The sequence below is a fragment of the Phacochoerus africanus genome, unplaced genomic scaffold (assembly GCF_016906955.1).
Source record: "Phacochoerus africanus isolate WHEZ1 unplaced genomic scaffold, ROS_Pafr_v1 Scaffold_150, whole genome shotgun sequence".
NCBI lineage: Eukaryota > Metazoa > Chordata > Mammalia > Artiodactyla > Suidae > Phacochoerus > Phacochoerus africanus.
The window spans coordinates 25,865-40,693 of NW_025927344.1; the positions used below are offsets into that span (position 1 = coordinate 25,865).

General features: G+C 38.0%; 1 protein-coding gene across 1 annotated transcript; it reads right to left on the reverse strand.

The window, feature by feature from the left end:
- Positions 1–383: 383 nt before the first annotated feature.
- Positions 384–1,338, reverse strand: LOC125119146 (olfactory receptor 6C2-like). Its single transcript, XM_047765998.1, is given in 2 exon segments — positions 384–746; positions 748–1,338. Coding segments are annotated over 2 exon segments (954 nt in total).
- Positions 1,339–14,829: the final 13,491 nt, after the last annotated feature.

A 14,829-nucleotide genomic window follows, 5' to 3' on the forward strand; every position in this document is an offset into this window, starting at 1 on the left:
TTTGTGATTCAGACATAAGCATGATGAGGTATTATTGGGACCTTCTGGAAATTTATATTCATGCTCACTTAGAAAATGAATGACAATGAAGGTCTTTTTTTTTGAGTTTTATTGAAGTATAGTTGATTTAAAATGTTGTGATAATTTCTTCTGTATAACAAGTGACTCAGTTATACATATACCCACAGCCATTATTTTTCAGAAAGGTCTATTTGAATTAAGACTACAGTTCTTTCTTTAGTCCATGGTTCTCAGAGTAATAGAAGAGAAATTTTGGTGCTAAGTTAGGCTCTAAATTCAGGACTGTATGCTTGATCTGAATTAGAACACAGTAAAAGATGAAATATTTATATGTGTAAATTTTAAATTTTTACAATCATTGCCTAATCCTTTGAAAGAAAAGCCATCTTTTTTATTAGGTCCCCAAAGGCTTGTTTGACTTGCTTGTTCCGTAGCGTATAAATGAAAGGGTTCATCAGAGGAATAACCGAAGTGTTGAGCAGGGACACCGCCTTATTAATGGCCACTCCTTCCTTTGCCGGTTTGATATAGATAAAGATGCAACTTCCATAGGTGATGGAGACCACAATGATGTGGGAAGAACAGGTGGAGAAAGCCTTTTGTCTCTGCTGGGCTGAAGGGAGCCTTAAAGTGGACTTGATGATGTAGGTGTAGGACACAATCACACAGACGAGTGTGACCATGAGGGTCAGCACAGCCATGATTAAAACAAGTTGTTCTACGTAATTGAGTGTCTGAGCACACGATCTTTAGAAGAGGAGATGCATCACAGCCAAAATGGTCAAGGAGATTGGAGTCACAGAAATCTAGCTGAACTCCGAGGCTGAGAGGTGGGAGTATGACAATTAACCCAATCAGCCAACAGCCAAGGACAAGAGTGGTGCATATCCTTCCATTCATGATGGCGGTGTAGTGCAGGGGCTTGCAGATGGCCACGTAGCGGTCATAGGACATGGCCGTTAGGAGAAAAAATTCTATTGCCCCGATGAGGATGACAAAAAATAACTGAATGACACAGGCATTATAGGTCACGCTTTTGTCCCCAGTTGTCATGCTGTACAGGAATCGAGGAACACAGACAGTTGTAAATATTATCTCTAGGATGGAGAAATTCCGAAGGAAAAAGTACATGGGTGTTTTAAGGTGAGAGTCCACCAGAGTGAGAAGGATGATGACTAGATTTCCAACAACAGTGAAAATGTAGGTCAGAAACAGGAATACCGAAAGAAACACCTGGAGTCGTGGGTCATCTGTTAATCCTAGTAGGATGAAGGAAGTGATAGCCGAATGATTTTTCATCACAGTGGTCAGATACATAAGAAGTCTGTATTAATAAATCATAAACTTTGAATCTGAGGAATAAAATATAAAAATAATATCTCAATAAGCTATGTATAGAAAAGTAGCAAAACAAGCCAGGAGAAGCACATTTTACTGGGTCATCATGAGTCATGATGTAAGTGAGTGCATCATGCTTCATTTCCCTGGGCTCTGTTTTCCCTTGCTCTTCAGAACATAGTTTATGAAAAATATTCATCTGAAGTATGATGTCCACTCCAGCACAGACCAATTTAAAAATAGATCTCCCAGTCCCCAGAGATTTGGTATCCCCAGTACTCAGTGTTGAGTAGGAGATTCACAAATGTCAATAAACAGAAAAAAATGGATAAAAATGTATATCCCCTCTTGTCATTACAGCACAACAACGTATCATTCTCATACCTAAGGGCAATAAAATACCACCAGTTTCTTATTCTTACTATTTTCTCTGCTTTGCAACATTTGTCCCCTTCAAATAATTTCTTAGTCCCCCAACATCCTGAAGAAGTTTTCATTGTTTGGGTGACCTGGGAGCAGTATCACAGAGTTATCATAAAATCTCCCGAAGCCCTTCATCCTCCAGATTTCTTTGCACTCCTTTCATGATAAATAATATACTGAACTGTTAGCATTTGTGTTTCTCTTGTGAATCAGGTTGAACAGCCTCTCTTTTGTTTCCTTTCTTGATTTCCCATTTTAACCTCCATCCATTGTCTAATGTCCCACCCTTCCTAAGCCTTCCCCAGATCCTAACAAATGGGATGTTTTCCCCAGGGAACAGAATCCCGTCCTTAGGCTTTGCACTAAAATCCTTACATAACCTCAGTGGTCTTCTGTAGTTTATGCATAGATATTTCAGCTCCCAAATGCCTTCTGAGGCTGCTTTCCAACTCCCTTAATAACATAAAATCTACATCCTCCAAGATGCAAATGAGGAAGAATATTTCCTGGGGAAAGCGCTGCTTTCTTTGCCATGATTTCTTTCTCTGAAGACACACCTTACCATTGGGAATGTCGTTAATCACAGCTACCCTGTCAGTGCTACAGGACATCTCTCTTTGTTCTCAGCAGTCTGGCCCAAGAAGAGACTCAAATTCTGTGCTTCTCCCCCCAAAGAACAGGTGTTGTCAGGCAGTAATTTTAACAAGGACTAAGTATGGCATGGAGAATAAATAAAACGTGCTATTAAGTGTGAATATTCTTAAAAGCTGAAAACCCACAAACCATCCTCAGGAGTTTCCCTACAAGGTTGCCTCCTTGTGTTCCTTCCTTTGAGGATCATGGCAAAGAAGACATCATTTCATCACCTTCCAGGAAGCCCTTGATCAAGTCTTCACTTCTCACATTTCTTATCTATTCACTCACCCCTCTTAGAGATGAGGGTAACGTTGAACTTCTAAGAAATATCAGAGCTGGAATTTGAGCCAGTTCAAATTGGATCCCAAGCTTACGTGTTTCCAGAAAAGTTGTCATTTTAGCATTTAGGGCAATTGTTCATCCTTAGTCAATTCTAATAGTCACAAAATAATTAAAATGTTAGCCTTTCAAATGTTTTCTAGCTACAAATGGTATCTCCAGGGCATCTGGGTTACTTCAGGAAATGACTAGAATCGTATCTTCTTAGGAGATATCAATTCTTTCGTAATGTGAATGTTTTTTATGTGACGTTTAAGATATTCCCTAGGAAATACCTTAAGTGCTGTTTCCCTCTTGGCCTAGGGAAGGCAACTTGTCTTTTCTATAAGGAGGGTTGCCAGGATGTGATAGGATTTAGCAACACCTTCCTAGAAAAATCCTGCTCACCTTCTCTTATGGGATAAAGGGTTCGCTTAAGTGTCGGCCACTTTTAAATAAGGTGTGCCTGTGCCGGGATTGCTCTCTGAGGCTGATGTGGTGGTTTCCTGAGAGCTACACATCTTCCCACTTAGTGCCTCCAAAGTTGTCCTCAGCTCCTCCTTTCTACCCATGGACCCCAATGCTCATGCTGCCCAATACACTGACTTCCATTTAACATCACGGGGTGGTACACCGCTGCATACCATAAAAATACATAGTCTGTGTTCTCAGTTCAGAGGACATGGTGGAATGAGATTTGCAAATAACTTCACACCACTGTTTGAATGCTTACTTTAAGAAGAAAATCGTAACACAAAGACATTATATTTAATAGTGTCGTTTTAGGCTACGACTGTTTCACTTCCTGCTATCAAGGAATCATTTTAAAATGTGGAGAATTGTTATTTAGTATTTTTGTCTTTAAAGATAATAACATTACATTAATAGTAATAAAATAAAAACATGCATTTATTCTCTGCATTCATCTAGAACCAAAAGACAAATATAAGAATGCAAGATTTCCTAGAATCATCACAGAGTTCATCGTTATTCTTATCTTATTAAATTTATTTACAATCTGTTTGTACATATATAGATATGTAAGGCAGTTATTTATACTTTGTGAAATGATTTTATACGTAAATAACATTCGATATTTTCCTCACTTATCCTCACATTATTCATGCAATTGTTTTTAGAGTACTTGCAATGTCTTTTCCTCATGTTATTAAATATTCTTCACAAACACAGCTTTATTTATTATATATGAATATGTAAAGAAAAAAATGATAAAGTTAGTAGTTTTAATATTGAGTATCAGAATTGTTTCCTTTTGTTCTACATTAATCTTTTAGTGGACATTCTTGTATATAAATATTTCTTTTAAACTCATCAGATTTCACACTTAAGAAATGGTCAATAAAGAAATATTGAGGAGTTGCCGTCATGGTGCAGTGGTTAACGTATCCGACTAGGAACCATAAGGTTGCAGGTTCGATTCCTGGCCTTGCTCAGTGGGTTGGGGATCCGGCGTTGCCTTGAGCTGTGGTATAGGTCGCAGACGCTGCTCGGATCCCACATTGCTGTGGCTCTCATGTAGGCCGGCGGCTACAGCTCCGGTTCGACCCCTAGCCTGGGAACCTCCATATGCTGCGGGAGCAGCCCAAGAAAAGGCAAAAGACAAAGAAAAAAAAAAGAAATATTGAGTAAAGGGCTTCCCACATTTAGTGCTAAACTAGTCCTTTAGGAAATCTGTCCTCATGTATATTTCCACTATTTGTAAGTGAGAATCTTGATTTCCTGAAGCCTTAGGAATTTGAGCATTATTGCTTTGGGTATTCTTTTTAATGTAGTTTACTAACTAGGTATCCTGATATTTGTTTTTTATTGGTATTTTTCTTGTAAGTGAGGTTTGCTACTTTATTTTAATCATAGTCATTTCATTCCTAAATCATCACCATTATGTTTATCTGACCTTATGATGTTTTCAATTAATAACAAACGTACTTATTTTACATTCCTTTTTTTTCTGGTGCATGTGGAAGTTCCCAGGCCAGGTACTGAACCTTTGCCACACCAGTAACCAGAGCCACAGCAGTGACAATGCTGGATCCTTAACCCACTGAGCCACCAGAGAACTCCTTTACTTTTTTTGTTGTTTTTACATTTTACATATGTGAGTTATTTGAGTGCACTAGTAAAAGAACAATGAACATCAGAGGCTCTAAAATCTTAGAATGTAGTCTGACCTAATTAATGTGACTTCAATTATTCTGGATTTGGACAGGTCTGAATAAGTCCAAGGGATGGACTGGAAATGTTTAAGGATAAGTTAAATAACCATTTAGCAGAGTGATGGAAAGGGGTGGTTGCCCCTTTGAAGCTGTTCTAACCCTCATGTTCTAAGAGACCATGAAAACCTGAGGAATACCTTTTTGAGATTCATTTTTGGCCCCTCTCATTATGCCATGGCAGTGCCAACACTGCTGTGTACATAGCTGGTCTTACCCTTAAGTCTAATCTCTTCCAAGATCACAACCCAAGAGTCATGTTCAGATTGATTACCATGTTACATAGAACAAAGTGGCAGCTCAAAGATTACTTTTCAAACCTTCTCTGAACATGAAGGTACTTCTTGGACTCAGATTCCAGCAGAAAGTTTTATACTCACTGCCTTTCCCCAAGGGCTGCTTTTGCACAATTTCTATGGTTCCAGTTTTCGAACTTTTAGGCACATAAACGACAAACATTTCATACTTACTTTCTGGTGGTTCCCCATGACTTTTCAGGAAATTTAATCCAAAGTTCCTTTGTGAGTCTGAGAAACACTGGTTGCTAGTGGCTATAATTTTGAGTTAACTTTACCCTACTTTTGAGCCCTGCATCTATGTAAGAGTGTCTGAAAATGCAAGGTAATATGCAGTGAGCTACCAAACATCATGACATCACAAATGGAATCTGATGCGAGTGCCTATCTCTCATGTGACTATTATAGATACTTCCCTAAATACTGTAACTGAAAGAATGGAAAACAGTGGTAAACAAATGCTGAAAACTCTCCCTGGCTGTGAATTGATGATGGGCTGAGCTTTTTTGTGCAAAGGAATTGATTACTGTATACATTTTCCTTGCTAGAAAAGGCATGTGTTTTCTTGGTTTTATATGTGTAAGTGCATAGGGATTAATTAAGGGAACAAGAATGTCCTTGGTGTCCCTATTCAAACCACTAATGAATCTATAGTAAAATTAACTTTGGTGGGAAAAAAAACACATTAATCAACACCCGTATAGCAGTGTCCACAGAGATGAGAGAGAAAATCATAATAGCATCAGTTGCAGGGGAAAAAAAGCCAGATGATAAAATGACAATCAGATTCTCATCCTTTTTACATGGTCTAAACGTTGGGGGTCAGCTGATCAATTTTGTTACAAGACACCCTCATGTGATCTATTCAAGTTAGTCCCCCAGTTATCTGCTTCTTTGTTTTTTTTTTATGGGGGGAGGGAGGGGGGGCCTGCCTCCATGGCCTATGGAATTCCCCAGGTTTGCAGTTGAATTGGAGCTGTAGCTGTAGCTGCCAGCCTATGCCACAGCCAGAGCAAAACCGGATCCTTAACCCACTGAGCTAAGCTAGGGATCAAACCCACATCCTCATGGATACTAGTCTGATTAACCCACTGAGTCACAACAGGTACTCCTTCTGCTCAATAGTTTTTTGTTTTGTTTTGTTTTGTTTTGTTTTGTTTAGGGCTACAGGTATGGCATATGGACATTCCTGGGCTAGGGATTGAATCAGAGCTACAGCTGCTGCTCCATCCCATAGCCATAACAATGCCAGAACAGAGCTGTCTGTGACCTAAACCACAGGTCACGCAATACTAGATCACCAACCCACTGAGCAGGGCCAGGGATCAAACCTGCCTCATCATGGATACTAGTCAGGTTCATTTCTGCTGAACTACAATGGGAATTCCTGCTTATTAGTTTGTAAGCTGTCTTATTTCAGTGTTTAGGAGAGTTAACAATTATATCATTCTATTTATCATGTAATACAGTTCATCCTTAGCCTTATTTTAAGGTAGAACTAATCAGTATTTACCTATTCATCAATCACTGTAATTTCTTATTCAAACCATGCTGGGACTGTGTTAAACCCACACGTGTCATTCTGCCTATCAAGAGTGCATGGTCTGGGTGTCTTATATTCAGTATACACTGTTTGATCATAAATCCAGAGATTGCACCCACCTTTCCACTGTGCTCAGCGGGGCCAGCTTTTTATGAAGCTCAGTAGCTGAGAACTCAGATGTCTGAGCTGGAATCATAGAATCCACATGTATGTGGAATTCCCTTTGCTACCCTGGAGCCTCCTCCCCCTCCATGGTAAACAGTAAAAATTCATAGGTCCTGATAGCATTACAGCCATCATACCTACTGTGGAAATAGCATCAGATCTTTTATAAATGTGGGTCAGCTATTGAGAGAGAAGCATGGGCCTTTCAAAGCAGCAATACTGGAGCTCTTTCTGGGCAGAGGTATATACAGACTGAAGCAGGAAAGGAGAGGCCAAGTATGTTAGGGATTCAGAGAAGGACAGGCTTGGTGAAACGGAGGCAAGAGCACATCTATTTTTCTATGCTGTTGTCAATATAGTTTTCTTCTTTTTCAGGGGAGTTTTATTATTATTATTATTATTATTATTATTATTATTCTTGGGCCTCTGATTTTCATGTAAAATTTAGAATCAGATTGTCAATTTACACAAAAATAATTTGCTAGGTGTTTGATGGAGTTTGTTTTTCATCAAAGGACTGATTTGAAAACAATTTACATTTTAGATATGGAGTCTTCCAATCCATTAACATGGCATCTGCATTCACTTAATTTCTTTTAATATTTTGTAGTTGGAAGTAATTATGGGTCCATGCCCAGCTGTGGGCTGTGGTGGTTTGGCCACCATCAGAGATAACTGCCCCTTCCCTGCTCAGATGCTGCTTTGGGCCTGGGCTACCTCTGTGTCTCCAGCGGGGCTCTCTGCTTGGTTGTGGCAGCCCTTGCTCCACCATGGAGCTGCATTGTGAAGCAAGGAGGCTGGAGTGTTTGCTGGGCTCAGGATAGGGCACCTGCCATCTTCAATGTGTTCTCAATCCACCCTTCCCACCTGCCTTGAAGCTTCCAAGGGTGGTGCACTCCTCACAATCAGAGTCTAAACTTCCTGAAGCCTCCTATTTGTCCCATGGGCCCTCCTATATGCCAAGGGCTTGTCTTCCCTGTCAGACCCCAGGTCTGGGGCACCCAATATGTGGCTCGCACTGCCCACTCCCAGGGAGGATCTCTGCCTGTGTTATCTGCCCTCTCTGAGCCCTCTCAGGGGCACAGCTCCCAACCTGATGATTGCTTTTCTTTCCTTCCTCCTCAATTCTGGGTGGTTCTTTCTTACAAAGTTTTTTGTGCAGGAGTCTTTCTGCCAGTGTCCAGTTAGTTTTCAGTGAGACTTGTTCCATCTATAGATGTATCTTTGGTGTATTCACGGGGGAGATGAATTCTGTGACCTCCTACTCCACCTCGTGATCCAATTGCCTGTAGCAAGTAACTTCTCAATATAACGAGAGAGTAGATTCCTCATTGGTCAATAACATTTTAATCACCAAGTGAGAATCAAAAAAAAAAAAAAAAAGGAAATGATTGCCTAATGGTAAATTAAGAATACATATAAATAAAGAAAAACCTAAACACTTCACAGAGAAATCTACCCAACTTTCTATGATAATCTATAATCTATGTGAGAAAGAAACTGAAAGAGAATGGCTGTGGGTACGTGTATAATTGAATCACATTGTTGTATAGCAGAAATTATTTCAACCTTGTAAATTAACTATACTTCAATAATACTTTAAAAAATAAAATTAAAAAATTTAAAAAATCCTAAACACTTCTTAGGAATAATTATCTGTCAGTGTACTGTATTGCATTGTATTAATGGATCAATATATGAAATAGGTTCATCATTGGAAGTCCTAGTAAAAGAAGATGAAATTGCTCCAGGAAAATGATTTCTAATAAAAAATTATACATATGAGAAAGGAACAATTTTTGTTTGAGACCAAATTAATGCAATTTAAGAAATGAAAGCAATCAAAATATTTTACTTGTAATACAATCAATAGAATTAGGTAATGGTATACTCCACCAAGAAAGAAAAAATGCATTCATCCAAGAGAGGAAAATATCTTTAGGGTAATAGGAGTAGGGTAGTTATAGATTTGAATAACTCTTATTCTTAAAACTAAAATAACATTGGTAATAAAAAAATTACCATCTCAATATGACATGAGTCAGTAGTCTCCTATACAGAACAAATGGAAGAAGAAAAAAAAAAGTGGTCTAAATGATTTTAATTACTAGGAATGAGGGCCTAGATATTGATTCTTCCTAGATATTACAAGAAAAATCAAAATTAAATATGTGTGTTAAAGTATTAAGGGCAATCCATGATGAAACAAATGTACTTGATACTACTGAACTGTACTCTTAAAAGTAGTCGAGATGGTCAATTTTACATTATGTGTAATTTACCAAAATGATAAAAAAATGAGAAAGTGCAAACAAAAACAAATATATCTTGAGCATAACCACACATAATACAAAAACACAGGTAAATCCTCTTCAGAAGATGTCAAACATAATGAGCAATATAGGAAGACAATTATCAAAGTCAATATTGGAATATTTAACTTTGGTATTCAACAAAAATAGTTTAAAAACAGAAAACCATAACTTCATTTTAAAAGCGTAAGTTATGAAGAATAGATTGAAAAATATGTGAATCAATCAGAAAATATGAATTTTTTTCTGAAATGTAACTGGATATTTTATTCATTTATTTGTTTATTTTTAGTGCCGCAGGCATGGTGTATGGAAGTTCTCAGGCCTGGGATTAACTCAGAACTGCAGCTTCCATGCCAAATTCAAGCCATGTCTGCCACCTACACCACAGCTTGCAATAACACCGGATCCTTAATTCACTGAGTGAGGCAGGGATTAAACCCACATCCTCATGGATCCCAGTCAGGCTCTTGACCCACTGAGCCACAACAAGAACTCCCGTTTTCGTATATTTTTATTTTAATTTCTTCCAATATTTTTCCATCATCCCTGCCCAGAATATTATAGACAAAGATATTTGTTAAAAAGGCATTTTGCATCAAACTGATAAATGATTTTAAAAAGAAACTGCACAGATGTATAATAAAAAAATGTAGAATCATATAATCAGTTTGAGGAAGTCATTTTTTAGTAATAGTGAAACAATTTTTTAGACATCACAAAATTTCAGTGGTTAGAATTGATTTCAAATTATGATGGAATTCTCCAAAAAGAAATATAATTCCCCAAAAGATGACACAAATTTATAATTATTCAGATTAAATTAATTTATTCAAAATTTTATTTATAAATTAGTTTGACAAAAAACTTGTGTAGAAAGTTTCACATTTGTGAATATACCAATTAATATGAATATTTTTACATAGGAAATTTCTGGAAAGGAATAATCTGAGATATTAGAAGTGGTTATTATATTAAGTTTAACTCTTCTGTTTTTTAGTTTAATTTTATAATAAATAGGAATGCAGTTAAATTAATTAATTAATTTTTTTTTTTCTTGGCCACATCTGGGGCCTATGGAAGTTCCCAGGCCAGGGATCAAATATGAACCAGAGTGATGACCTGTGCCACATCTGTAGCAATGCTAGATCCTTAACCCACTGTGCCACATCAGGAACTCCATAAATAGCAATTTTAAACATAAGTAGAAAGTACGTTACTCTTCTCAGTAAACAACAATTACTAGATATTGCAAGAAAAATGTGTGTGTTAAATATGAAGGGTAATATACAACAGTAGGAACTTACTTATTGCTACTGAACTGTGCTTTTAAAATGATAAAGATGGTAAACTTTATGTTATGTGTAATTTACCATAGTTATACAAAGTAAAAGGAGAAAGTATAAACAAACCAAAAAATATATATTGAGTGTAACCACAAAAAAAATAAAATGTTGTATCTAGTTTATAATAAGCAGCAATTACTTAAGGTAAACATGGAGAAGGGGTAATTATTCTATTAGCAGCTATCAGTCACTAGAAATGTTTTTGAACAAGAGGAAGAGAATGTAGACTTATTCTTTGTCATTTTATTTTTATTTTGTGTGAAAGTCCTGTGTTCAATGTCACTATGGAATCTTCAGCTCTCTGAGGACACTGTCCCCATGGCTGCATGTTTCAGGACCTTTGCCAAATGATTGCTCAAAAGATTCATAAGTGACCTTAGGACCTAGTTTACCTAGGATTCATGTTTATTCACTTGGCTTCAAATTTGGCAAATAAAACAAACATCAATCTTCTTACTGTCAGAAATTCTCATTTTTGTCTAGGAAGTTTGCATTATCATATCTCTCCAAACAGATATTCCTTCAGACCTTGGAACAGCAAATATCTTTCAAAGGAACACTAATACTTTGGTAGGAGAGTCTTGGCCACAAGGTAGAAACCAAAGAATCTGATATATCATTGGCATCGCAGAGTTGCCTGTGAGGTGAGGATGGGTTAATGAGTAAGTGTGACCCCCTAGAATCCACATCCAAGCCTACGCAAACATATTCTTCATCCTTATAAACCGCAGGAATAAATAACCAATTGAACCCATTATGTCTGTTGTCTTTGAGAGACTTAGAAAATTATCTTTCTTTTCTTTTTCTTTTCTTCTTCTTTTTTTTTTTTTAATGGCTGTACCTGTGGCATATGGAAGTTCCCAGGCCAGGGACTAAATCCAAGCCATGGCTGCTACCTCTGCTGTAGCTATGGCAATGCAAGATCTTTAACCACTGCATGGATCTTTGGATTGAACCCATGCCTCTGTAGCGACTCCAGCTGCTGCATTCAGATTCTTAATCCACTGTGCCTCAGCAGGAACTCTGAATATTATTATTTCTTAAAAACAGTTTGATATTTATTACCAAAATTAGAGAGATGTGAATAGTTAATTGAATTTTGATTGTAAGAAACAACAATTCATAATGTTGAATTGATTCAGAGACTGGTAGGGCTGGGTGTATGCATCAATAAATAGCAGGCAATCTAAAAACAGGTGCAGTGAAGGACTTCTAGAAGCAGCCTTGAATTGGAAATTATCTGCTGATAGGATTAAGATCCTTGCCCTTTTGAAATGTTCAGTACTCTAAAAGGCAAGAGGAGTAGAAGATAGCAGTCAAACAATTGAGTCAGTTGATTTTCAAGATATTTGGGAATAGGAACAGGGCCTGAAGTTTTCAGAGCTGTGTAAAACTGGAAGTCTCAAGACTGAAGCAAAGAGAGGTAGGTGAGCAGTATTTACAATCTTCTTCTATGTTTGAGTCCATTATTCTGTTTTATTACTGTCATTATTTAATCTATTGTTAATATTTGTTCAGTTTATTGTTATACATGATGTGTACATACTTGGGAGAGCATCCAGCTCATCCTAAAAGACGTTTTAAAACAAGTCAATCCTCCATCTCTTTAATGGAGCCCGTAACTCTGGGAGATTCATTATGGGAAATGGGCATATGAGTATCCCCTACTCCTGCAGGAAAGGAAGATTTCAAAGCAATCAACTAACACCCTCACACAGTCGATTAATTGGAATTTCTAAAAGAAATTGTTTTTTTAAAAAAACTTTATTGATGACCTTGAACAAAAATTGATGAGTGAAGTCATTTGAGCAGATGTTAGTGTATTGAGTTGGTGCTGTTTGAACACGCACCACAGAGGCAGTTTGTTGGTCCAATCCAGAATTCAAGAGTCCTTAATTTCTGGTGTTAATATGTTTCTGACAGGCATATTGAGGGAACATGAATACGAGCCATAAAAGGAAAGTTATTTCTCTGAGAAACACCATGATAAGTCATTTAACACTTTTTGGCCTCAATGCAGATGTATATATGTGCTGAGTAGCTAGGTCGTATTGTGATTTAAGGGCCTCTTAGAACATTTCCTCCACCAAATATAAAAGCCAACAAGAATCCGTGGAATTATAGGAAGGGATATGGCAAAGGTAAGAGGTGTCAGAGTTTTAAAATTGAGTCTGTGTATTAAACAATATAAATTGTTTAACCACTTATTAGATCTGAGGGTAAGGTGATAATACAGAATTAATTCTATATCTCAGACTTCTTCAGTTCATGGTTATTATATTAAATGAGATTAATATCCTATTTCCACTAATTTTTTTACATCCTCTCTTGAGCATTGGGTGTGACAAAACATGTAGAAAGGTCTTAATGTGGTTTGGGAGATTTGGAGACTCCTCTGAAGAGTCTCAAAAGAAAAGAGAGGAACAAGTCCCTGGATGCTGGGTATGGGTCAGAATGAGCAGGGGGAGTGAGATACAAATGGTTAGATGACAATACTTTCCAGACAGGTAGTCCATGTAAAGTGACTACAATACCTGACTTTCCCCTATGGTGTGCTTTTAGACCTACTCTCTGTAACTTCAAAATCGACCGACCAACCAGCCAACCAACCCACCAAACTTCCCCATGTTTGAGTCAGGGAAACAACAAAATTATGTAAAAGTACCTGCAGTGTCACTAGAGCTTCAAGATACTGTTACACAAAGAGAATGATAGCTTGTTCTCAGTTGTTAATGTAGGGCAATCAGTGTTGACTTTGGTTTTAGTGTAGTGAGCAAGGAGTATGGCAGGAGTTATGGCAGGAGGAGCAGTTGATGAGGGCATTCCATTGCGAACATGTTCACTTAGAGAGACGGTGAAATCAGCAGGTGAAGATGTTTAACATCAGAGATCGCATCAGGGAGTTCCCATTGTGGCACAGGGGAAACAAATCCGACTAGGAATCATGAGGTTGGCGGGTTTGGTCCCCTGGGCCTCACTCAGTGGGTTAAGGGATCCAGCATTGCCATGAGCTGTGGTGTAGGTCACAGACTGTGTTCGGATGCCACGTTGCTGTGGCTGTGGCGTAAGCCAGCAGCTGCAGCTCCGATTTGACTCCTAGGCCTGGGAACCTCCATATGCTGCGGGTGCAGCCCTAAAAAGACAAAATAAATAAATAAAGAGATCACATCAAAGATGCAATGGTTAGGAGTTTCCAGTGTGGTGAAGTGGGTTAAGAACCTGAATGCAGAGGTTCAGGTTGCTGTGGAGGTACAGGTTTAATCCCTCCCCCAGGATCTTCCATGTGTTGCCCATTTGGCAATAAAAATAAAAGATTCATTATTTTAAAATTATCAAATTTTTGGGAGTTCCCATCGTGGCGCAGTGGTTAACGAATCCGACTAGGAACCATGAGGTTGTGGGTTTGGTCCCTGCCCTTGCTCAGTGGGTTAACTATCCGGCGTTGCCGTGAGCTGTGGTGTAGGTTGCAGACGCGGCTCGCATCCCGCGTTGCTGTGGCTCTGGCGTAGGCCGGTGGTTGCAGCTCCGATTCAACCCCTAACCTGGGAACCTCCATATGCCGCGGGAGTGGCCCAAGAAATAGCAACAACAACAACAACAAAAAACAAACAAACAAAAATTATCAAATTTTAAATGATAAATGGAAGTCATGGGATTTAATTAATTTCCAGGAAAAACATATGGATAAAGATGAATAGGGGAAGAGATAATTTTCCATGGGAAACCAGATGGGCAAAACAAGGACCAGGAGTGTGGATATGGTGCACACAAAGTATCTAGCACAATGTAAGTAGGAGGAGTGATTGACAGCACCAAATGCAACAACAGGTGTAAATAAAATGACTCTACTTCTTTGAAACCTAAAGAAAGGAACAGTTAAACAGTTAAACTTGCCAAGTGTGGTTTCAGTGGAGTGGTGAGTTCAGAAAACATACCATAAGCAGTTGAGGAATAGGTTGGAAGTCTGGAATTAAAGACAATTATTAAAATTTAAGGATAGAAGTGAGATTGAATAATGTCGTTAATACTTGTAGAGCTAATTATAACATCAGAGACTTGATAACAAGGGGTCTTGAGTGTTTCAGGCAAATATCAAATTGAGTTAAAAACATTAAGAATAGTATCCTTGAGCTTCGCATTGAACATCTTTTAATTTGGCGAATTTGGTATGAGTCAAAATACTCCCTGTGTTGTGCACCA